At 43.7% G+C, this 25,065-nt stretch overlaps 1 protein-coding gene across 1 annotated transcript in view; it reads right to left on the bottom strand.

Annotated features, from left to right (window-relative positions):
- The window catches only part of ube2o (ubiquitin-conjugating enzyme E2O), a 192,987-nt gene that overhangs the window by 73,727 nt on the left and 94,195 nt on the right, over positions 1-25,065 (bottom strand). Inside the window, exons 10-11 of the mRNA XM_080209242.1 lie at positions 18,411-18,565; positions 2,636-2,748 (exon numbers count right to left, since the gene is read on the bottom strand). Of these exons, the coding sequence (XP_080065368.1) occupies positions 2,636-2,748; positions 18,411-18,565 (268 nt within the window). The remainder of the gene's footprint in view (positions 1-2,635; positions 2,749-18,410; positions 18,566-25,065) is intronic.

Below are 25,065 nucleotides of genomic sequence, written 5' to 3'. Positions count from 1 at the left end.
TCGAGGGCCATCTTATTCAACTGTCTAAATGCTTTTTAAAAGACAAAATTGTACCACCTCTACTACTACCTCTGGCAGCTTGTTCCAGACACTCACCACCCATTGCTCCTCTGGACTCTTGTATCTCTCTTCTCTCACCTTAAATCTATGCCCTCTAATTTTAGACTCCGCTACCTTTGGGAAAAGATATTGACCACCTAGCTGATCTATGCTCCTCATTTCATAGACCTCTAAGATCACCCCTAAGCCTCCTACGCTCCAGAGAAAATAGTCCCAGTCTATTAAGCCTCTCCTTATAACTCAAACCATCAAGTCCTGGTAGGACCCTAGTAAATCTTTTCTGCACTCACTCTAGTTTAATAATATCCTTTTCATCAAGCCAATTCTGTATCCATTTGGCTACCTCACCCTGGATCCCAAGAGACTTAATTTTATGCAACAACCTACCATGCGGTACCTTGTCAAAGGCCTCGCTAAAGTCCATGTAAACATCAACGGCACTGCCCTCATCTACGTTCTTGGTCACCCTTTCAAAAAACTCAATTTGTGAGGGACAATTTTCCACTCTCAAAGCCATGCTGACTGTCCCTAATCAGTCCTTGCATCCCTAAATGCCTATAGATCCTGTCTCAGAGCACCATACCTACTACAGATGTGAGGCACACCGACCTGCAGTTCCCAGGCTTTTCCCTGCAGCCCTTCTTAAAGGCACATTTGCCACCCTCCAGTCTTTAGGCACCTCACCTGTGACTATCGATGATTCAAGTATCTCTTGGGGGACCCATAATTTCCTCCCTAGCCTCCCACAATGTCCTGGGATACACTTCATCAGGTCCCAGAGATTTATCTACCTTGACGTGCTTTAAGACTTCCAGCACTTCCTTCTTTGTTATATGTACACTCCTCAAGACATCACTATTTATTTCCCCAAGTTCTGTAACATCCATACCTTAGAATCATAGAGCCCTACAGTGCAGGAAGAGGCCCTTCAGCCCATCGAGTCTGCACCAAACACAATCCCACCCAGGCCCTACCTATTATGCCTACATATTATACCCACTAATCCCTCTCACCTACGCATCCCTAGACACTAAGGGGCAATTTCTTAGCATGGTCAATTAACCTAACCCGCACATCTTTGGACTGTGGGAGGAAACCACAGTACCTGGAGGAAACCCACACAGACACGAGAAGAATGTGCAAACTCCACACAGACAGTGACCTGAGCCGAGAATCGAACCCAGGACCCTGGAGCTGTGAAGCAGCAGTGCTAATCACTGTGCTACCGTGCCGCCCATACTGCTACCGTACTTTTCTCAACAGTAAATATTCATTTAGGATCTCACCTGTCTCTTGTGAATCCACACATAGATGACCGTGTTGATCCTTAAGAGGCCCTACTCTCTCTCTAGTTACTCTTTTGCCCTTTATTATTTGTAGAAGCTCTTTGGATTCTTCTTTGCCTTATCTGCCAAAACCTCGTGTCCCCTTTTACCCTCCTGATTTCTCTCTCAACTCTACTTCTACATCCTCTACATTCTTCAAGGGATCCACTTGATCCCAGCTGCCTATGCTTGTCATGTGCCTCCTCCTCCTTCTTGAAGAGAGTCTCAATATCCTGAGTCATCCAGGGTTCCCTACTTCTACCAGTCTTGCCCTTCACTCTAAGAGGAATGTGCTTACCCTGAACCCTGGTTCAGGGGCATCAGATTTAAGGAGATCGGTAAAAAATTAGAGGGGACATTAGGTAAAACCTTTTCACCCAGAGGACGGTGGGTGCCTGGAATTCACTGCCTAAGTTGGTTGAAACGCTCAACTTATTTAAAAGGTACAAGAACAGAGGACTGGAAAACAGGTCTGCCAGCACCCACCAGGGGAGAAATGGAGTTAACGTTTGGAGGCACTGACTCTTTCTCAGAGCTGGAAGGAGCGAGCATGTGTTAGAGCTTTAGAAACGGCATCAAAAAGTAACAACTTTAAGAACTAATGAGAGGTGGCCAGGTATGAGTGGGGGATGGGGTGTTTGTATTGAGGGTCATGAATGGAATAATAAAAAGGAACTGATTCCCACAGCTGCCTTGACTCATATTCCACTCCCCAAGAACTCCATCCCATTCTCCCAGTTTCTCCAGCTCAGTCACATCACCAGATATCACCTTTGAAAATAGTGCTTCTGACATTGCCTGCCTTTTTCCTTAACCTTGGTTTCCCTCCCACTGTGGTTAACCAGATACTAAAAAACAGACTGAAGGGCCTCTTTCTGCACTGCGACCTTTCTCTGGCTCAATGGAAATCTGCCATGCTTATTCAGTCTGACCTACATGTAACCTCAGGCCCTGGTGGACCCTTAACTGCTCCATGAAATGGCCTAGCAAGTCATTAATGTTTAAGGATGGATAAATACTGGCCTTTCCAGTGATATCCACACCCCATGAAAGGATAGAAAAAGCTAAGCTCAATTATGCAATTATTGGCTTAGAGGAATCAGTTTCTTTCTTTCGAGTTTTTAAGTTATCAATAAATGCTATACCTACGTGCAACATTGATTATCACTATCTAGGGTTCCACAAGTATTTTTATAGGTAGCATATTTTATAGGTATCTTAACAGTGAATCAATACTTCAAGTTCCTCACCTCAATCTCAGTGCCATTTGCCTTTGGTTTGAACCACTTCACTGAGCATGTCCGCCCAATGTGGTCAACAGACTGCACAACTCCATACACACCGACATCCTGAGGACCTTGAGCTTAGAGGAAACAGTGAGTTCATGCAAAAGAGGAAAAACAAAGTAGCAAAGCAGTAAGTGAAAATGGTTTATTTCTACTCAATATTCTGAGCAAAATTCAAATCAAAGATTGGAGATCATTTTTTCCCCCTATATGAAACAATTTAATACACCAACCTCTAAATGGCAGAATGCAGTCTTTAGAACAGACCAACAGCATGAGAAATTCACAGCAAGACAGAGCCTTTCATACAATTTGTAACCAAGTACAGGAGCCACACCTAGAAGATTAACGACTCTGGCAGCATTCAAAGGTCAAAAGTTCTCCAGCTGTTCTGGCAAATCAACCAGAATGACTAAAAATAACTCAGCTAGTTGTTCATCGTGTTGCTGTTTGCTAAATTACTGCCACATTCATCAATACTGGCTATGAAATTGATTGAAACTGACTATTACTGCTCGTACCCAATCACGACCGCCACCCAAATTTCACTTGGCTCTTCCAGAATCTCTCTCCCCATTGTATTAGTGACTGCCATATGTTTATGGACCCAAAATTCTACATTTTCCCACAAGAAACATTTTTACATGTGCTCTATTAAAGTCACCCATCAGTCTTGTCTCTCTGCCTGATAAGTATATTCCCACAGCTCTGGTATCATCCTCGTACATCGATTTTGCATTTCCCATAGCGCCTCAACGCTCAGAGACCAGAATTGTACAAAGTACTCCCAAGAGCAGTCTAAACAAAATTCTATGTAGGTTTAACATAATCTCTGTGTATCCAATTCTACCAATCTAGAAATTCGCTTTGTTGCACTTATGGCCTTGCTAACTTGCATTGCTATTTTAATGATTTGTAAATCTTTAATCTCTGGTTCCCTTGTGCCTTCACCTCATTTAATTTTTTTTCCCCCAAGAAGATGACAACTTAACAAATGCACAGTTAGGAGGGGAACAGTTAATTGTCCAGGAGTGTTAAGTGGATAATTGCCACCCAATAGTAACAGGGATGTTGAGGAGCAGATAGGGAAACAGATCCTGGAGAGATGAAGTAATAACAGAGTTGTCGTGATGGGAGACTTTAATTTCCCAAACATCAATTGGAACATCCCTAGGGTAAGGGGTTCGGATGGGGAGGAGTTTCTTACATGTGTTCAGGAGGGTTTCTTGACACAGTACATGGATAAGCCTACGAGAGGAGAGGCTGTACTCGATCTGTTACTGGCTAATGAACCTGGACAAGTGTCGGATCTCTCAGTGGGAGAGCATCTTGGGGATAGTGATCATAACTATCGCCTTTTCACTAGCATTGGAAAGAGATAGGATCAGGCAAGCTAGGAAAGTGTATCTGGAGTAAGGGGAAATATGAAGCCATCAGGCAGGAAATCAGACGACCAAACTGGAAGGAGGTATTCTCGGGGAAAAGTGCCGAAGTTAGGTGGCAGATTTTCAAGGAATGTTTGTCTGGAGTTCTGCTCGACAACGTTCCGATGAGACAGGGAGGTTTCGTAGGTTACAGCAACTGTGGTGCACAAAAGTTGTAACGAACCGAGTCAAAAAGAAAAGCGTACAATAGGTTCAGAGAGCTAGGTGACGTTAAGGACCTAGAGGAGTATACGGCTTGTAGGAAAGAACTTAAGGAAATTAGGAGAGCCGGAAGGGGTCATGAGAAGGCCTTGGCAGGTAAGATTAAGGAGAGCCCTAAGGCGTTCTACAAATATGTGAAGGGTAAAAGGATGCGATGTGAAGGAATAGGACCTATAAAATGCGAAGGCGGGAAAGTTTGTACAGAACCAGTAGAAATAGCAGAGGTGCTTAATGAATACTTTACCTCGGTATTCACGGTGGAAAAAGATCTGGGTGGTTGTACTGCAGGCTCGTGGTGGACTGAAAAGATTGAGTATGTGGACATTAAGAAAGAGGATGTGTTGGAACTATTGAATAGCATCAAGATAGATAAGTCGCCAGGACCGGGAGGTGAGGGAAGTGATTGCAGAGCCTCTGGCGATGATCTTTGCGTCATCTATGGAGACGGGAAACGTTCCGGAGGATTGCGGATGTGGTTCCTATATTCAAGAAAGGGAATAGGGATAGCCCAGGCAATTACTGACCAGCGAGTCTAACCTCAGTGGTTGGTAAGCTGATGGAAAAGATCCTGAGGGACAGGATTTATGAACATTTAGATAAGTTCAGTATGCTCAAAAACTAATCAGCACGGCTTTGTCAAAGGCAGATCGTGCCTTACGAGCCTGGTTGAGTTCTTTGAAAATGTGACTAAACACATTGACGAAGGAAGAGTGGTGGATGTGGTTTACATGGACTTCAGCAAGTCATTCAATGAAGTCCCCCATACAAGACTTCTTGAGAAAATGAGAGGGCATGGGATCCAAGGGGCTGTTGCTTTGTGGATCCAGAACTGGCTTGCCCGCAGAAGGCAGAGAGAGTGGTTGTTGATGGGTCTTTTTCTGCATGGAGGTCGGTCACCAGTGGACTGCCCCAGGGATTCGTTCTGGGACCCTTGCTGTTTGTCATTTTCATAAACGACCTGGATGAGAAAGTAGAAGGATGGGTTAGTAAGTTTGTCGACGACGCGAAGGTTGGTGGTGTGCTGGACAGTTTGAAGGGAAGTCAGAAGTTGCAGCGTGACATAGATAGGATGCAAGACTGGGTGGAGAAATGGCAGATGGACTTCAACCCGGATAAGTGTGTAGTGGCCCATTTTGGCAGGTCAAATGGGATGAAGGAGTATAATATTAAGGGTAAGACTCTTAGCAGTGTAGAGGATCAGAAGGACCGTGGGGTCTTGGTCCATAGGACTCTTAAATCAGCCTCGCAGGTAGAAGATGTGGTTAAGGCAGCATATGGTGTACTGGCCTTCATCAATCAAGGGATTGAGTTTAGGAGTCAGGAGATAATGCTGCAGCTTTATAGGACCCTAGTCAAACCCCACTTGGAGTACTGTGCGCAGTTCTGATCGCCTCATTACAGGAGGAATGTGGAAGCTATTGAAAGAGTGCAGAGGAGATTTACAAGGACGTTGCCTGGATTGGGTGGCATGCCTTATGAGGATAGGTTGAGGGAGCTCAGTCTTCTCCTTGGAGAGACGAAGGATGAGAGGGGACCTGATAGAGGTGTATAAGATGTTGAGAGGTATTGATTGGATGGGTTCTCAGAGGCTTTTTCCTAGGGCTGAAATGGTCGCTACGAGAGGACACAGGTTTAAGGTGATGGGGAGTAAGTACAAAGGTGATGTCAGGGGTAAGTTTTTCACTCAGAGGGTGGTGGGTGAGTGGAATCAGCTGCCGGTGGTGGTGGAGGCAAATTCAATAGGGTCTCTTAAGAGACTTCTGGATGAGTACATGGGACTTAATAGGATTGAGGGTTATAGGTAAGTGTAGTAGGTAGTGAATGATCGGCACAACTTGTGGGCCGAAGGGCCTGTTTGTGCTGTAGTTTTCCTATGTTCTAATAAGTACATCGCTGAGTGGACATACAAAACAAACAGATGAAACAATGAATTAAATCAGGAAATGCTAGATAAACTCAGCAGGTCTGGCAGCATTTGTGGAGAGGAGCAGAGTTATGTTTCGGGTCTAAATGGCCCTGCTACAGAAATGAAGCAAGGTCGAAATTATACCGTTCAAAAAGGGGGCAGAAGAGGTGGGGCTGAATTGAAAACCTGGGATAGGTCAGAGAAAAGATGATATGGACAGATTTGTGCTGGACATAAGGCGATGTGGACTGTAATGGTGCCACTTAGGGATGAACAGTGAGATATTAGAATGTGTCAATGGGAACAAAACTGAACAACCAAGTGGGGAGGGGTTGGAGCAGGCCAGGGAGTTGACAAAGTACAAAATTAGGAGGAGCAAGTTTACTGTCTAAAATCATTGAACTCCATGTTGAGTCCAGAAGGCTGTAATGTACCTAATTAAAATGTGAGGTATTAGGCAACACTAGAGCATTGCAGATGTAGGACAGTTGTACGCGCATGAAAGCATGGCGTTGATATGGACTGGTGAGCTACTGGAAGGTTGGGGTCATTTTTGGGAACACAGCAATAACGTTCACAGAACTGCCACTCAGCCTGCCTTCAGTGTCCCCAGCGCAGAGGAAACTGCATTGGAAGCAGTGAATACAACAAACCACAATGAAGGAGGTTCAAGTGAAACTGCTTCACTTGAAAGGAATGTTTGGGTCCTTGGGCATTGAGGGGAGGGGAGGTAAATGGACAGGTGCTGCATCTTCAGTGATTGCATGGGAAGGTGCGTGAGAAGATGAAGGGTTCAGGGCAACGGAGGAGCAGGTGAGTCAAGGAGGGAGTGGTCCCTGTGGAATCCAGCCCAGGGTGGGGGTGGGGGTGGGGGTGGGGGTGGGGGGGATAGTGCCATTGTGCTGGAGTTGACGGAATGGCAGAGGATGATCCTTTGAATGCAGAGACTGGTGAGATGGAAAATGAGTACAAGAGAACCCAGTCCTGGCTCTCGGAAGGGGTGAGGGCAAAGATGTGGGAGATTGGTCAAATACAGTTCAATGCCATCAACTAGAGTGGGGGGAGCCTCAATTGGTAAACAGAAGAACTTGTCAGAAGCATTTGAGTAGCACCTTTCAAGCCCATGAAGTCTCAATGCTTTGTAACCAATAAAGTACTGTGGTAGTGTAGTCCGCGTCATATAGAAAATGTCTCAGTTAAAGTTTACTCATTGGTGTCACAAGTAGGCTTACATTCACACTGCAATGAAGTTACTGTCAGAATCCCCACACTCTGACCCCTGTTCAGGTACAGGGAGGGAGAATTTAGCATGGCCAATGCATCTAACCAGCATGTTTTGGATTGTGGGAGGAAACCAGAGCACCCAGAAAAAACCCACGCAGAAACATGGGGAAAACGTGCAGACTTCGCACAGACAACGACCCAAGTCAGAAATCAAACCTGGGTGCTTGGCACTGAGAGGCAGCAGTGCTAACCATTCTGTCACCTAGTTCCTTATCCGAATGGATTGCATCCAAGTACTTGAAAATAATTTAGGGAAAAGATTACCAAGGTATTGCCATACATATTTAACAATTTATTAGAAAAGGGTGTAGTGCCAGAAAATTGACAGAAATCTAATGTCACAGAAACAGAACAGTACAGTACAGCACAGTACAGGCCCTTCGGCCCTCAATGTTGTGCCAAGCTATATCCAAACCCAAGATCAAGCTGTTCCACTCCCTATCATTCTAGTGTACTCCATGTGCCTATCCAATAACCGGTTGAAAGTTCCTAAAGTGTCCGACTCCACTATCACAGCAGGTAGTGCATTCCACACCCAAACCACTCTGAGTGAAGAATCTACCTCAGACATCCCTCCTATATCTCCCACCATGAACCTTATAGTTATGCCCCCTAGTAACAGCTACATCCACCCGAGGAACTAGTCTCTGCACGTTTACGCTATCTATCCCCCCCATCATCTTAACAGAGGTTTATAAGTGGCCTCTCATCCTCCTGCACCGTAAAGAGAAAAGCCCCAGCTCCCTCAACCTTTTCTCATAAGGCCTACCCTCCAAACCAGACAGCATCCTGGTAAATCTCCTCTGCACTCTCGCCAATGCTTCCACATCCTTCTTATAGTGAGGTGACCAGAACTGCACACAATATTCCAAATGTCATCTCACCAAGGTCCTGTACAGTTGTAGCATAACTCCACGGCTGTTAAACTCAAACCCCCTGTTAATAAACACTAACACACTATAAGCCTTCTTCACGGCTCTATCCACTTGAGTGGCAACCTTCAGAGATCTGTACATATAGAACATAGAACACTACAGCACAAACAGGCCCTTCGGCCCACAAGCTGCACCGATCATATCCATACCTACCAGGCCTATCTATAACTCTCAATCCCATTAAATCCCATGTACTCATCCAGAAGTCTCTTAAAAGACCCCAGCGAGTTCACCTCTACCACCCCTGGCAGCAGCGATTCCACTCACTCACCACCCTCCGAGTGAAAAACTTACCCCTGACATCTCCTCTGTACCTGCTTCCCAGCACCTTAAACCCATGTCCTCTTCTAGCGACCATTTCAGCCCTGGAAACCCCAAGATCTCTCTGTTCCTCCACATTCCTCAGAACCCCGTAATCACGTTCAAGTTTGTCCTACCAAAATGAATCACCCTGCACTTATCAGGGTTAAACTCCATCTGCCACTTTTCAGCCCAGCTCTGCATCCTATCAATGTCTCTTTGCAGCCTACAAGAGCGCTCCACATCATCCACTACTCCACCAATCTTGGTGTCATCAGCAAATTTACTAACCCACCCTTCAGCCCCCTTTTCCAAGTCAGTGATAAAAATCACAAATAGCAGAGGACCCAGCACTGATCCCTGTGGTACACCGCTGGTAACTGGCCTCCAGTCTGAAAATTTTCCTTCCACCACCATCCTCTGTCTTCTATGATACAGCCAGTTACTTATCCAATCAGCAAATTTCCTTCTAACCCACACCGCCTTACCTTCGTGAGCCTATCGTGGGGAACCTTATCAAACACCTTACTAAAATCCATGTATACGACATCAACTGCTCTACCTTCGTCTACACACTTAGTTACCTCCTCAAAGAATTCAATCAAATTTGTGAAGCAGGACTTACCCCTTATGAAACCATGCTGACTATCCCAGATTAAACTGAATCTTTCCAAATGGTCATAAATCTTATCCCTCAGGACCCTTTCCATTAACTTACCGACCACTGAAGACAGACTAACTGGCAAATAATTATCAGGGTCATTCCTATTTCCTTTCTTGAAGGAAGGACATTTGCCACTCTCCAGTCCTCTGGCACAATCCCCGTGGACAGTGAGGACACAAAGATCAAAGCTAAAGGCTCCGCAATCTCATCCCTTGCCTCCCAAAGTATCCTAGGATGTATCCCATCTGGCCCAGGGGACTTATCCACCCTCAGGTTTTTCAAAATTGCTAATACATCTTCCCTCCACCATCCTATCAGCCTGTATCATGCACTCATCCTCAAAAATATGGTCCCTCTCCTCAGCGAGCACTGAAAAGTATTCATTCAACGCCTCACCTATCTCTTTTGACTCTATGCACAACTTCCCACTACTATCCTTGACTGGCCCTAACCTCACCCTGGTTATTCTTTTATTTCTCACATAAGAATAAAAAGCCTTGGGGCTTTCCTTTATCTGACCCACCAAGGACTTCTCATGCCCCCTCCTAGCTCTCCTAAGCCCTTTAACACATTCCTAGCTACCTTGTAACCTTCAAGCGACCCAAATGAACTTTGTTTCTTCATCCTTGATCTAACTGAACCTTGTTTTTTCATCCTAACCCATCCTAATGTCATTCCTATATTTAAGAGAAACAGAACACGTCTGGGAATTAATGTAGTCATCTTAACATCGGTAGCAAGATAAACAGTGCAATCCTTAATAAGAGCAGAGAACGAAAGAGCATTTCTAAAATGAGGAATAATAATGCAGAGTCAACACGGATTTCAAGAAGGAAAATCTTTATTGACCCAACCTTATTGAATTATTTGAGGTGGTAACAGCAAGAACGGACAATGGTAATGCAGTAGATGTAACCTGTCTGGATCTTTAAAATATCTTTGATAAGGTGTCCTACTACAGACTAAATGAAAGAAAAAAACAGAAATCAGGAGACAAGTGGCAGTTCGCACTGCTGGCTGGCTTCAAGATAGTAAGCAGAGAATGGGAGGTAAGGGTAGTTACTCAGTGACAAAGTGGGAACAGGTCATTCACAAGGATCATTGCTGGGCCAAATGCTGTTCACAACTCACATGAACAATTTGGACTCTGGAATCTGATGATGGATTTTTAAAAATATTTTTGGGAGGCGATGGTGCAGTTGTATTGGCACTAGACTAGAAATCCAGAGACCCACGGTAATGCTCTAGAAGCAAAGTTGGAATCCAACCACAGCAGGAGGTGAAAGTTAAACTCAATATACTATCTGAAATTAAAAAAGTCTAATGGAGACCATGAAATGTCATAAAATCACAACCAGTTCACTAATGTCCTTTTAGGGAAGGAAATCTGACTACACCTACATCTGACTCCAGAAGTAGAGAAATGTGGCTGACTGTGGTTTGAGGGTTTAAACTAAAATGGTAGGGGATGGGAACCTATGCAAGGAATCAGAGGAGAAGGAAATTGAGAACAAAAATCAAAGACAGACCAAATACATACTTGGTTATGTCTTCACAAAGGAAGACAAATAACATAGCAGCAACGTTAGGGAAGATAGGCTTCAGTGAGAGGGAGGAACTGAAGGAGATCAGTATTCATAGAGAAACGGTTTTAGGGAAACTGATGGGATTAAAGGCTGATAAATCCCCCGAATCTGAATCTACATCCCAGAGTACTAGGAAGTGGCCCAAGAAATAGGGGATGCATTGGTGGTCATCTTCCAGGCCATCATGAAGCCATGGTGGCCTTCATTGCAAGAGGTTGAGTACAGGAGTAGGGATGTGTTGTTACAATTACACAGGGCCTTGGTGAGGCCACACTAGAGCACTGTGTGCAGTTTTAGTCTCCTTTTCTGAGAAAGGATGTTCTTGCTCTCAAGGGAACGCAGCAAAGATTTATCAGGCTGATTCCGGGAATGGCAGGACTGAGAAATATGAGGAAAGATTGACTAGGTTGGGATGTTTTCGCTGGAGTTCAGATGAACGAGGGGGGATCTCAGACTTATAAAATTTTAAAAAGACTAGACACGGAGGACATTCTTGATGGTGGGAGAGTACAGAACCAGGGGTCACAGTCTGAGAATTTGGGGTAGACTATTTAGGACAGAGGAAAAGAGACATTTCTTTACCCAAAGAGTGGTGAACCTGTAAAGTTCATTACCACATGAAGTAGCTGATGCCAAAACATTGAATGTATTATGAAGTGGCAGGACATTGCACTTGGGGGTGAATGGGATCAAAGGTTATGGGGGAGAAAGCAGGATTAGGCTTTGAGTTGAATGATCAGCAATGATCATAATTGATGGCAGAGCAGGCTCAGGGGCCAAATCACCTTCTCCTGCTCCTATTTATGTTTTTATGTTTCCAAGATACTTTAGACTCTGGAATAGTTCCTACAGAGTGGAGGGTAGCTAATGTAACCCCACTATTTAAAAAGGGAGGTACAGAGGAAAAAAAAGGGAATTATAAACCACTAAGCCTGATGTCAGTAGTGGGGAAATTCTAGGGTCCATTATCGAAGATTTTATTGCAAAACGTTTGGAAAATAATGGCAGCAGAGTCAGCATGTATGTATAAAAGGGAAACGATGCCTGATAAATCTTCTGGAATTCTTTTGAGGATATAATATTAGTAGAGTTGATGAGGGAAGCCAGTGGATGAGGTTTATCTGGATTCTCAGGTGGCTTTGGACAAAGTCCCATATAAGAGATTTGTGTGTAATTAAAGCACATGGAGTTTGGGATGGTGTGTTGAGATGGATAGAAAACTGGTTGGCAGACAGATAGGAATAAACGGGTTTTTTCCCAAATGACAGACTGACTAGTGGGGTACTGCAGGAATCAATGTTGGGATCCAAGCTACTCACTCAATATATTAATGATTTAGATGAGGGAACTAAATGTAATATCTCCAAATTTCAGATGACACAAAGCTGGCTGGGAAGGTGAGCTGCAAGGAGTTGCAGAGATCCCTCAGTGAGATTTGGACAAGCTGCGTAAGTGGGCAAATGCAATATAATGTGTTTAAATGTGAAGTTTAGTAGCAAAAATGGGAAGGCAAATTACTATCTGAATGGCCATAAATTAGGAGAGGGGAATGTGCAATGAGACCTGGGTGTCCTCATACACCAACCGCTGAAGGTAAGCGTGCAGATTTAGCAGACAGTAAAAAAGGCAAATGGTAAGTTGACCTGCATAGCGAGAGGATTTGAGCACAGGAGCAGGGATGTCTTAATGCAATTACACAAGGCCTTCGTAAGGCCACATCAGGAGTATTGTGTGCAGTCTTGGTCTTCTTATCTGAGGAAGAATGTTTTTGGTCTAGCCGGAGTGTAATGGAGCTTTATCAAAATGATTCCTGGGATAGCAGGACTGATGTATGAGAAGAGATTGAGTCAGTAAGGATTGCATTCGGTGGAGTTAAGAACGAGGGGGGGGGGAAATCTCAGCAACCTATAAAATATTAACAGGGCTAGATAGGACAGATGTTCCCAAAAATGGATATGTTCAGAACCAGGTGTCATAGTCCAAGGATAAGGGCTACATCACTAAGAACATAAGAATATGTTTTTATGTTCTTAAGGATAAGGGCTACATCGCATAGGACAGTGATGAGGAGAAATTTCTTCACCCAGAGTGGTAAGCCTGTGGAATTCTCTATCACTGGTTGAAGCCAAAACATTGAATGTTTTCAAGAAGCAGATAGATATAGCACTTGGGGAGGAGGCAGGAGGAGGCAGGAGGAGGCAGTTAAGTTGGGTGGTCAGCCATGATCAAAATGAATGGCAGGGCAGGCTCAAAAGGGCCAAATATCCACACCCTCTCCTAATTTCTATGTTTCTATGACTCAATGCTCACTGAAAAGGTCAAGCAAGCCACTATTGCAAATAAAACAAATAAGTAAATAAAAAGGAATGAGATTGATGCTGGTGGTCCACCCAAACTAGACATGGGAAACGTCAAAGGCAAACTCAACCCTGTCAAGCTTGCAAAGTCCTCCTTACTAACATCTGGGGATTTGTGCCAAAATTGGGAGAGCTGTCTTGGAGACAAGTCAAGCAACAGCGTGACAGTCATTCTCTCAGAATTATACCTGTAGCCAAACAGGCCGTCTAAAATGGCGTTTTGTAAAGCACTCTGGGACAACTGGGCAAGAAACTAAACCGACAGGCTGCAGTTTAAAGACAGACAAACAGGTTGCAACCCTGATGAGTGAATACAGAGGATATGGGCCATCTCCAGGATGAAAGAGACTTTCTGGTCACACTGGGTTGTGTGCCAGACATAGGTGCACTGTGAATCCTTATTTAGGAGGAAGGTATGTGACCTATGTGCCTACAACACCTACAGGCATGGCCGCCGGGGACACACCCAGACATCGGTGTGGTAGCACCTGATTGGACTCTTATCGATCAGGGTGATCAAGTCCTGATCGATTGATTGGCAATAGCCAAAAAAGGGGCGTGAAACCAAACGGGGTATAAAGGATGTTGCACAACCAGGAATCTCTCTCTGACCCCACGAACGAGCTACAACAAGGGTGAACATCGCCAACAAGAGGAGAGCCACCACACCCGAGAAGGAAGAAAGAAAGAAAGACTACAGCCAGAATGCCAAACCAGAGCAAAGGACCAAACTACACAGACAACTACCAAGACCAGCACACAGATAAAGACCAGTATCTGTTTGGGTATTTGTCAGTCACACAAAGTTAAGTCAAGGTCTTGTATTGTACTTGAATTCTAGCATTTTCTGTAAGATAACTTATTGTTGGTCGGGTGGGTGATGATTGTGTGGGTTTAAGTAAATATTGTTTGTACTAATAAGATGTCTACTCAAAGTTATTTGTCCACCGTATAAGGGTTAAAACAGGCTGATTTTTACAACATACCTTAGAGATAATGTCCTATATACAATCATCACTATCTCTGGGAATGTCCCACGTCAACGGCAGGACAGACCTAGCAGTGCCAGCGGGTGGTACAATGGTATACAGCTGGGAGGGAGGTGCTTTGGGAATCCTCATCATTGATTCTGGACCCAATGAAGTCTCACAGCACCAAGTCAAACATGAACAAGAAAATCTCCTGTTGATTTCCACATGCTATCCCCCCCCTTAGCTGAAGACTCAGTGTTCCTCCACGTTGAACATCATTGGGGGGAAGCACAGAGCCACAAGGCAGAATGTACTCTGCGTGGGGGATTTCAAATGTCCATCATCAATGGTAGCTCAGTTGCCTCACCACAAACCGAGCTGGTCAGATCCTAAAGGACATTGCTGCTAGACTGCGAACATTGCAGGTAGTGAGGAAACCCACAAGGGGGAAAAACACATTTGATCTTCCTCACCAACCTGCCTGCCACAGATGCATCTGTCCATGACAGTATTGGCAGGAGTGATCATTGCACATCCTTGTCGAGACAAAGTCCAATCTTCATATTGAGAATACCCTCCATTGTGTTGAATGGACAAATCTAGCAACTCAAGACTGGGCATCCATGAGGCACTGTGGGCCATCAACAGCAGCAAGAAAATTTTACTTAACCCTAATCTGTAATCTCATGGCCTGATATATGCCCCAATCAACATTAGCACCAAGACATGGCATCAGCCGTGGTTCAATGGAGGAGAACGCAACACCAGGCATACCTAAAAATGAGATATCAACCTGTGAAGTGACAACACAGGACAACCTGCATGCCAAACAGCATAAGCAGCAAGTGATAGACAGAGCTAAGCGATCCCACAACCAATCGATCAGGTCCAAGTTCTGCAGTCCTGCCACTTCCAGCCGTGAATAGTGATTGACAATCAAACTACTCACTGGAGGAGGAGACTCCACAAATATCTCCATCCGCAATGATGGAGGAACCCAACATATCGCTGCAAAAGATAAGGCTGAAGTATTTGTAAGAAGTGCTGAGTGGTTGATCCATCTCAACCTCTTCTGGACATCCCCTGCATCATAGACGTTAGTCTTCAGCCAATTCTATTCATCCCACATAACAGGACAAATCCAACCCATTACCACCCCATCAGTTACCCTCAATAATCAGTAAAGCAAGAGAGCATGATATCACGTGTCACTTACTGAACAATAACCTGCTCACTGACACTCAAAATGAGTTCCACCAAGGTCACTCAGCTCCTGACCTCATTTACAGTCTTAAAATATGGACAAAAAAGATCTAAATTCCAGAGGTGAAGTGAGATCAACTGCTTTTAACATCAAGGCAGTATTAAAACCAAAACCAAGGGAAAATCCTCTGCTGGTTGGAGTCACACTTGGCACAAAGATACTTGGTGTTCGGAGGTCAATAATCTCAGCTCCAGGACATCACTGGAGGAGTTCCTCAGGGGAGTGTCCTCGACCCAGCCATCTTCAGCCACTTCATCACTCACGTTCCTTCCATAAAATGTCAGGAGTGAGGATGTTCACTCATGACTGCACAACATTCAGCACTGTTTACAACTCATCAGATACTGAAGCAGCCCATGTCCAAATGCAGAAAGGCCCAGACAATATCCGGTCTTGGGCTGACAACTGGCAAGAAACATTCATAACACGCAAGTGCCGGGTGATGGTCATCTCCAATAAGAGAATCTAACCTATCAAACCCCAATTGGTGGCATGGTGGCACAGTGGTGAGTACTGCTGTGCCTACACCTCAGGGACCACAGCAGTTCAAGATAGCTCACCAGCACTTTCTGAAGGGCAACTAGGCATGGGCAATAAATGTTTGCTAGTGACATCCATCTTCCATAAATAATGGCAGTATTTTGTAAAGAGAGATGTGTGTGCCCATTAAACAGCAAGAAGGGTTAATATAGAACAGTGGATGTTTATGGTGAAAGATTTAGATCAAAAAATGGAGGAAGCTCAAGTGAAGCATCAACACTGGGAATGTGCTCAATGGGTCAAATCTGTGCTCCATTTCCTATGTAATCCTGTGCAACTTAGAGACTTCAGAGCTTGGAGACACGTGAGCCATGGCCCATCAATTATAACTGTTCCAGATGCATAGTTATAATAACTGCTATAAACTCATCACTGGAATCCAGGAATTCTCAATTAACAGCAGCTATCTGCCAAAAAAATCTTTGAAATCAGTTTCCATTGTCACAAATTGTGCAGACATGACCGCCCCCGCCCCCCTCCCAAAACACCAAAAATGCAAAGCTCCAATATGTCAAACCAAAGGAAATCTCAGAATTGGGCCAGGCAGGAGTTCATTTGACTTAGTGGGCTAGTAGCAATCAAGTTTGCTCCACTTCCTGTGTCTTTCCTTCTATCCCTACACTTTAAATTTTTATCCAATTCCCTTTTGCAAACAACACCCGAACTGTTCAGACTAGTCCATCAGGTTGTGCGTTACAAATCCTAACCAAAATAACCTTTCTTGCCCCACACACCTCTGTTTTGTCAATCACTTTAAATCTGTGTCCTCGGGTTAATGGCGATTCAATAAGAAGTCTTACAACAAAGTTAAAGTCCAACAGGTTTATTTGTAGTAAACGCCACTAGCTTTTGGAACTGGTTGTTCCTCCATCAGGTGGGTGACGAAGGAACAGCCAGTTCCAAAAGCTAGTGGCGTTTGCTACAAATAAACCTGTTGGACTTTAACCTGGTGTTGAGAGAGTTCTTATTGTGCTTACCCAGTCCAACACCGGCATCTCCACATCATAATGACGAATCAGCCACTGAAACCTCTTACTCAACATGCCTGTCTAAACCCTACCCAATGTTATACATCAGGTGTAAATCTGCTCTTATCCTTCTTTGCTCTGAGATCAAGCACAGCTTCCCCACTTTGAACTATTCCAGCCAATCTGCTCTGCCCCTTCTTCAAAGTCTTCATCTCCTTCCTAAAGTGTGGGGCCCAGAATTGGACACAATACTACAGGGACTGACTTATTGGGTGGAATTTTCCGCTCCCGCTGAAATCAATCGACTTTGAATAGCTCGCCGCAATTTTGAGCCCCACCCCCTCCGTGACAGGGCCATAAAATTTCAGCCAGTTGTTTTACATTGTTTTAGCATAGCTTCTTGGTTTTAACCTAAGAACAAAGAAGGGAGGAGAAAGAAAAAATGCAAACACATTACAGGGAGACAGGGGAGGAAAAGAGAAGAACGAATTAACTCAGTTTTGATGACACCCAAACCTCCAGCACTCCTTTTCTAGAAGTTTCTCTGTAACTTAACATTCTTCCACCTTTCTTGAAGGTTGTAATTTGCTTGAGTCTAGTTCCCTGGGCAGTAGCTCCACATCCAAATACCAGTTTAACCTACAGAACAACTACCAGGAACAGGAGGACAGACAAAAACTTACTGCCACACTTCAAAACCCAACCAAGAGATTAATAAAACCAGCAGACATCAGGACCTGAATCTGTAACCTTACTGATCGCTTATGCCTCACTAAGGTGTTGACACCTTTGTACATTAACTTAAATTAACAAACCCAACATGAAACCCATTTTTCCAGTCAGCACAAGACAGAGCTTAGGCTGACACTATACCAGTCATTATGGATTGGTCATGTTTGGTCACTTTAACACGGAAAGGACAAATAAGGACATTTCAATATTGCACATCTTATGAATCCCTTGTAGTGTACTCATTTATGGACTAGCACAAACATATAAAGATCAAAGCCCAGTTGGTCCATCAAATCTACTCTATATCACAAAGGTTCAATCATGGTTAAGCACTCCATCCCTATCTCCTTTTGTTGCTGCTATCTAATCTCTCGGGTGAGGCAAAAGCTTAAAGAAACACAAAGGACACTTTAAAAATCATTTTCGATTCAGTTCTGGACAGAGGCTGGAAGCCACACCAAACTGAGGAAGGTAGTCTACAACAGCCAAATGGACAATAAATCAGTACTAAAGGTGACTTTTAGGTCCATTTATTTATCCATCATTCTAAGGAATGAGCTCTCAAATTACATTTCTTCACACTTACCACGTTTATCCAGCACAAAGTCTCCAGGACAGAACTCATTATTATCCACATGGTGAACTGGCAGTAAGTCATTGGATCGAATATTTTTCTCCACTGTCCCATCCTGCCACATGACATCCACACTGGTGCTGGTCTTCAGAATCTCCACAGCAATTCTAGGGAAAGATTGAAAATTAGAGCTTGGAATAGGCCGATTCGCAAACCTAAGAGTAATCGAGTTCAGCAGAACCCCAAGAGGCTGACATCAGCAGGTTCCGACACATTGAACTCGGTCACCACACACAAGGAAAAACTGGTAGCAGCAAATTTACAATTAAGCCCAAAAGAGGTCTGTAAAAAAGGATAAGGGGCTGCTCCCTAACGCTGGAGCAAGTCAAGAGCTATATTTGATTTGCTAGGTTATGTTGAAACGACTTCATTGCAACTACGCTTGATCACACAGCAGCTTGGATCAGGATGCAGAGTTTAATACCTGAGAAAACAGGCCAAGAGGATGTACAGACAAAAGAGTTAGTATAGGTGTAAAGTAGTGGAGTTTTTGAGTGGATGATCTGTTAAATTAGGGCCTGAAGTAGGATAATAAGTGGACATTAATAGAACATAGAACATAGAACATTACAGCGCAGAACAGGCCCTTCGGCCCACGATGTTGCGCCGACCAGTTACAAAAACAATGACCCACTAGCCTATACCAATCCCTTTTCGTCCATAAACCTATCCAGAGATCTCTTAAACGCCCCCAAACTAGACGCATTTACAACTGCAGCAGGCAGGGCATTCCAATCCCTCACCACCCGCTGGGTAAAGAACCTACCCCTGACATCCGTCCTGTAGCTACCCCCCCTTAATTTAAAGCCATGCCCCCTCGTGCTAGCTTTCTCCATCCGAGGAAAAAGGCTATCACTATCCACCCTATCTAAACCTCTAATCATCTTATATGTTTCAATAAGATCCCCTCTTAGCCGCCTTCTTTCCAACGAAAACAACCCTAAATCCCTCAGTCTCTCCTCATAGGACCTCCCCACCATACCAGGCACCATCCTAGTAAACCTCCTCTGCACCCTCTCCAACGCCTCCACATCCTTCTTGTAATGCGGGGACCAGAACTGCACACAGTACTCCAAGTGCGGCCGCACTAGAGTAGTGTACAGTTGCAACATTACACTGCGACTCCTAAATTCAATCCCCCTACCAATAAACGCCAAGACACCGTACGCCTTCTTAACAACCTTATCTACTTGATTCCCAACTTTCAGGGATCTATGTACACACACATCTAGATCCCTCTGTTCATCCACACTATTCAAAGTCCTCCCGTTAGCCCTATACTCGACACATCTGTTGCTCCTACCAAAGTGAATTACCTCACACTTCTCCGCATTAAATTCCATCCGCCACCTCTCGGCCCAGCTCTGCAACCTATCTAAGTCTCCCTGCAGACTATGACACCCTTCCTCACAATCTACCACACCTCCAATTTTGGTGTCATCAGCAAATTTACTAATCCACCCAACTATACCCTCATCCAGATCATTAATAAAAATTACAAACAACAGTGGCCCCAAAACAGATCCCTGAGGCACACCACTCGTAACTGTACTCCATGATGAATATTTACCATCCACCACCACCCTCTGTCTCCTATCTGATAGCCAATTCCTGATCCAACTTCCTAGATTACCCACAATCCCATACATCTGCATTTTCTGCAGAAGCCTACCATGGTGAACCTTATCGAACGCCTTACTAAAATCCATGTATACCACGTCAACTGCCTTACCCCCATCCACCTCTTTGGTCACCTTCTCAAAAAACTCAATAAGGTTAGTAAGGCACGACCTACCCGCTACAAAACCATGTTGACTATTTCTAATCAATTCATTACACTCCAAATAACTATAAATCCTATCCCTAATAATTTTTTCTAAAACCTTGCCCACAACAGAAGTAAGACTCACCGGTCTATAATTCCCGGCAAAGTCTCTGTTCCCCTTCTTAAACAATGGGACAACATTCGCTATCCTCCAATCCTCCGGGACTACACCAGAGACCAATGACGACCTGAAGATCTGAGCCAGAGGCTCTGCAATCACCTCTCTAGCCTCCCAGAGAATCCTAGGGTAGATCCCATCCGGACCAGGGGACTTATCTATTTTCAGCCCCTCAAGAATTTCCAGCACATCCTCCTTATCAACCGTAATACTGTCTATTTTACACCCCTGCAACCCAATGTCCTCCTCAGCTATAGTCATGTCCTCAGCTATATTCATGGTATGAGAGTTAGCAGCATTCAGTTAAATGTTTCTAAAAATAAACTAACAAGAAGCAATTTACACGAGATAAAGTAATTGATTCAAATAGGTAATGGTTGTAAAACATAAATGCTAATATTTTAAAACGTTTTATAATTGATTTAAGGAATCTTCTTCACTTTGGTCAATAAGCATTTTACCACAAGGCATCACAGTAAAAGTCATTAGGGCAAAGCCATATTTCAAGAGAATATTTGAACTTTGGAAATATGCAAGTTTTATCAGCTAAAGTTCTGGGTGGAAGAAGTTAGAACACAATCATATTTGGTGAATAGGACTAATTCACTGTTCAGACGAGATGGACTGTTGCTCAGATGTGGTGTCACGAGTTGGTCTGGTTAGACAGAGAACTTTAAGGGAACCCAGGAGAATGTAAATTGAACTTTGGGCAAAACATCTAGGGTTTCTAGGCAACCAGGGTGTAGGAGTTAGTCAGGACAGCAGTTAGCTTTCGGATTTCACAGACTAATAAAATACAACTATGTTGAGGAGTGAAATGCAATTGGCTAGAGTATATGACAGATATTAATGTTGATTTGTGTATCTTGAAGATGACTGATTTAAAGTTATTGTAAAGCAGGACTGATTGGTAAGAAATATCTATAATTGATCCGTTTTTTGATTTGTCATGCGAGTGTACCTTTAAGAAAGGCTTTTGTTAAAATCATGCAGCCTATATCTTCAGTGATGTCACTGGGATGGAGCTAAGCTGTGGCAGTCAGGTGATAGGGGCTTTTCCTTTTGGTTTGGGAAGCAGTTTAGCAGCAAGCTAAAAAGCAGTCACACTCTGTGCGGTTCTGCCTTAAAACTGTTTTGGGAAAGAGATTCAACTACAACCTCGTCTGAGTTTCTTCACGAGGGATTTTCGCACTCAATCCAGGTGGTGGGATTCCTGTAACAAGTGGGCATTAACCTATGCTGCATTCTGTTTATTTGGAGGGTTGTGAGAATCGGATGTTGGCTTTGGTAAGAGCACATTATTTCCTTCGGAGTTATATATTGTGTTTCTTGTTTGTAATCATTAAAAGTTCTCGCTAAGTTTCTTACTATACATGTCAACAATATTCTTAATTAAACTTTGTTTTTGATAAAAGCTTCTCGTGGGTCAGTTGAATCACACCTGAAGTGAAACCTTGTGTTCATCCTTGCAAAATTCAATGATGTTACAGGTCAGGTGAGCTTCATAGGACACCCTGAAGTGTTTTTTTCCCTCTTTTCTCTCTTTAGAGCAGAGGAGGATGAGAGGCGACTTAAAGGTTTATAAGATGAGGGAGATAGAGTGGATGTTCAGAGATTATTTCTTCAGGTATGTAGCTGTTACTAGGGGGCATAACTATAAGGTTCACAATAGGAGATATAGGAGGGATGTCGAAGGTAGGTTCTTTACTCAGAGTGGTTGGGGTGTGGAACAGACTGCCTGTTGAGATAGTGGAGTCAGACACAATAGGAACTTTCAAGTGGTTATTGGATAGACACATGGAGCACACCAGAATGCTAGGGAGTCGGAAGCTTGATCGTGATTTCAGACAAAGCTCGGCAAAACATCGAGGGACGAAGGGCCTGTACTGTGCTGTTCTATGTTCTATAAGTATACAACCTGACTTCTAACAACTGGGGTTGCAGGATTGAAATCGGTATTTCCTGATTGATTTGTGAATAGTGAATTCAAAGGTAGTGAGCAATGAGTATACCTGTGTTTTTGGTGTTGTATTCGGGTTTAAACAGAGTGATTTGGATTAATGGCTCTTTCAGAGGCTCAGAAGTTTCTGGGGGGGTGGGGGGGGGGGGGGGCGGGAGTCACGCAAGTTACCTTACAAAAGGTGACTAAAGCAACGCTTTTAGAATTGACAAACACATTGCCTGACACAGTACGCAAAGAAGAGATAATTGTGATGATAGCACAGCATCTGGAATTGCCAGAAGCACAGTCATTGGAAATAGCAAGAATTCAGTTACAAATGAAACAGCTTGAATGTGAAAAAGAATTAAAACTATTTGAATTGCAGGCGGGTTTGGTGGTAAACCTGGCTAAGAGTGAGATTGGAAAAGCATAAGTCACGTTCCTCAGCCATACCATTGGACATGGTTAGATGGCCCCATGGGATGTAAAACCAAAAGTTATTGGGGAGCTCCCAATACCACTGACACAAAGGGAAACAGATTTTTGGGTCTGAGTGACTTTTACTGTAAATTTGTGCCGAATTTTTGCAGCATGGTTGTCCACAGGCTGACTTGCTGAAGAGATGTAGCAAATTTCAGTGGACAGCAGAATGTCAACAGGAATTTGACAGCCTGGAGGCTGTGTTAACCACTGCTCCTGAGTTGGGTACACCGAATTCAAGGAGGCTATCAGTGCGAGTAGTGTGGGCAAAGGTGCTGTGCTCTTGCCAAGATGACAAGGAATAGAGCAGCCTATTGGCTATTTTTCCAAAAAAATTGAATGATAAGAAACATTCAGCAATTGAAAAAGAGACCTTGAGTTTAGTGCTGGCTTTACAACATATTAACATTTATGTTGCCAATAATTAAAAGACACTGCTATATACTGATCATAATGCAATGATGTTTTAGGAAAAAATTAATTCTAAAAATGCCAGACTGTTTCTACAAATTTTATTATTGTAGCCAGAGTTATAGAGTCATAAGAGGTTTACAGCATGGAAATAGGCCCCTCAGTCCAACTTGTCCATTACGCCCATTTGTTTAAAAACCCCTAATCTAATCCCAATGCCTGCATTTGGCCCATACCCATCCATACCCATTGTACCCATGTAACTATCCAAATGCTTTTTAAAAGACAAAATTGTATCCGCCTCTACCACCACCTCTGGCAACTTGTTCCAGACACTCACCACCCTCTTGTGAAAAGATTGCCCCACTGGATACTTTAGTATCTCTCCCCTCGCTCCTTAAATCCATGCCCTCTAGTTTTAGGCTCTCCTACCTCTGGGGAAGAGACTGTCTATTCAGGTGATCTGTGTCCCACATTATTTTATAGATCTCTATAAGATCACCCCTCAGCCTCCTACGCTCCAGAGAAAAAAGTCCCAGTCCATCCAGCCTCTCCTTATAACTCAATCCATCAAGTTCCAGTAGCATCCTAGTAAATCTTTTCTGCACTCTTTGTAGTTTCATAATATCCTTTCTATAATAGGGTGACCAGAATTGCACACAGTATTCCAGGTGTGGCCTTACCAATGTCTTGTACAACTTCAATAAGATATTCCAACTCCTGTATTCAGTGTTCTGACTGATGAAACCAAGCATGCCGAATGCCTTCTTCACCACTCTGTCCATCTGTGACTCCACTTTCAAGGAGCTAACAACACGTACTCCTAGATCTTTGTTCTGTAACTCTCCCCAACACTCTACCATTAACTGAGTAAGTCCTGCCCTGATTTAATCTACCAAAATGCATCACCTCACATTTGTCTAAATTAATCTCCACCTGCCATTTGTCAGCCCACTGGCTTAATTGATCAAGATTCCGCTGCAACTGGAGATAACTTTCTTCACTGTCTACTATGCCACCAATCCTAGTGTCATCTGCAAACATACTATTTAATCATTTAATTTAATAGCCATTTAACTTAAAAATTAAGCCCACTGGCTTTGTGAGTCATGCATTGTCTAAGTTTTCACCCCACCTACAGAGCTGAAACTTTTCTGGAGTGGCAATCACCATTTTCAACCCCCACCCCCCCCACCACCCCCATCCAACCATTCACCACCACAAGCTTTTTTACTTTTTGAAGCATAAGCTCACATTTACAGACATTAAATTCTGTGCCGTTTTTGCCCATTTCACCAACTTAACACTTTTGTAGCTTTTTCTGATCCTTAATGATTTAACGTCCATCTGTTTTATCACCTGCTAACCCGAATACCACTCCTGCTAGCTCCACATCAAGATGATTACTTTATACAAGTGAATTTCATTAGAATTCTGCAGAACACTGCGAACTAACTTCAAATCATCGTCTCCATCTGAATCGTGCTGGGACCAGAGTCCTGGCGAATTGTATAGCTAGGGCTGTAGATTGGGCTTTAAACTAAATAGTGGGGGGGAGAGTTCAGGGGTATAGGGAATTACAAAATCAAAGGTAAAAGGAGAGAGCACGAGTGCAGGTTAACAATGAAGACATTCAACTAGTTAGAGACGAGGGCTCAGGAGAGATTAGTAACGTTTCAACGAAATCGGGTCCAGGTAAGAGCTAGCATAAAGACACTTTACCTGAATGCACGTAGCATTCGAAACAAAGTGAATGAGTTGATGGCACAAATCAGTACAAATGGGTATGATCTAGTGGCCATTACAGAAACGTGGTTGCAGGGTGACCGGG

This window comes from Carcharhinus amblyrhynchos, chromosome 21, assembly GCF_965287045.1.
Source record: "Carcharhinus amblyrhynchos chromosome 21, sCarAmb.v2.hapA, whole genome shotgun sequence".
In the NCBI taxonomy this organism is placed as follows: Eukaryota; Metazoa; Chordata; class Chondrichthyes; order Carcharhiniformes; family Carcharhinidae; genus Carcharhinus; species Carcharhinus amblyrhynchos.
The sequence above is the reverse complement of the archived record's forward strand: the minus strand, read 5'-3'. Positions and strand labels throughout refer to the sequence as shown.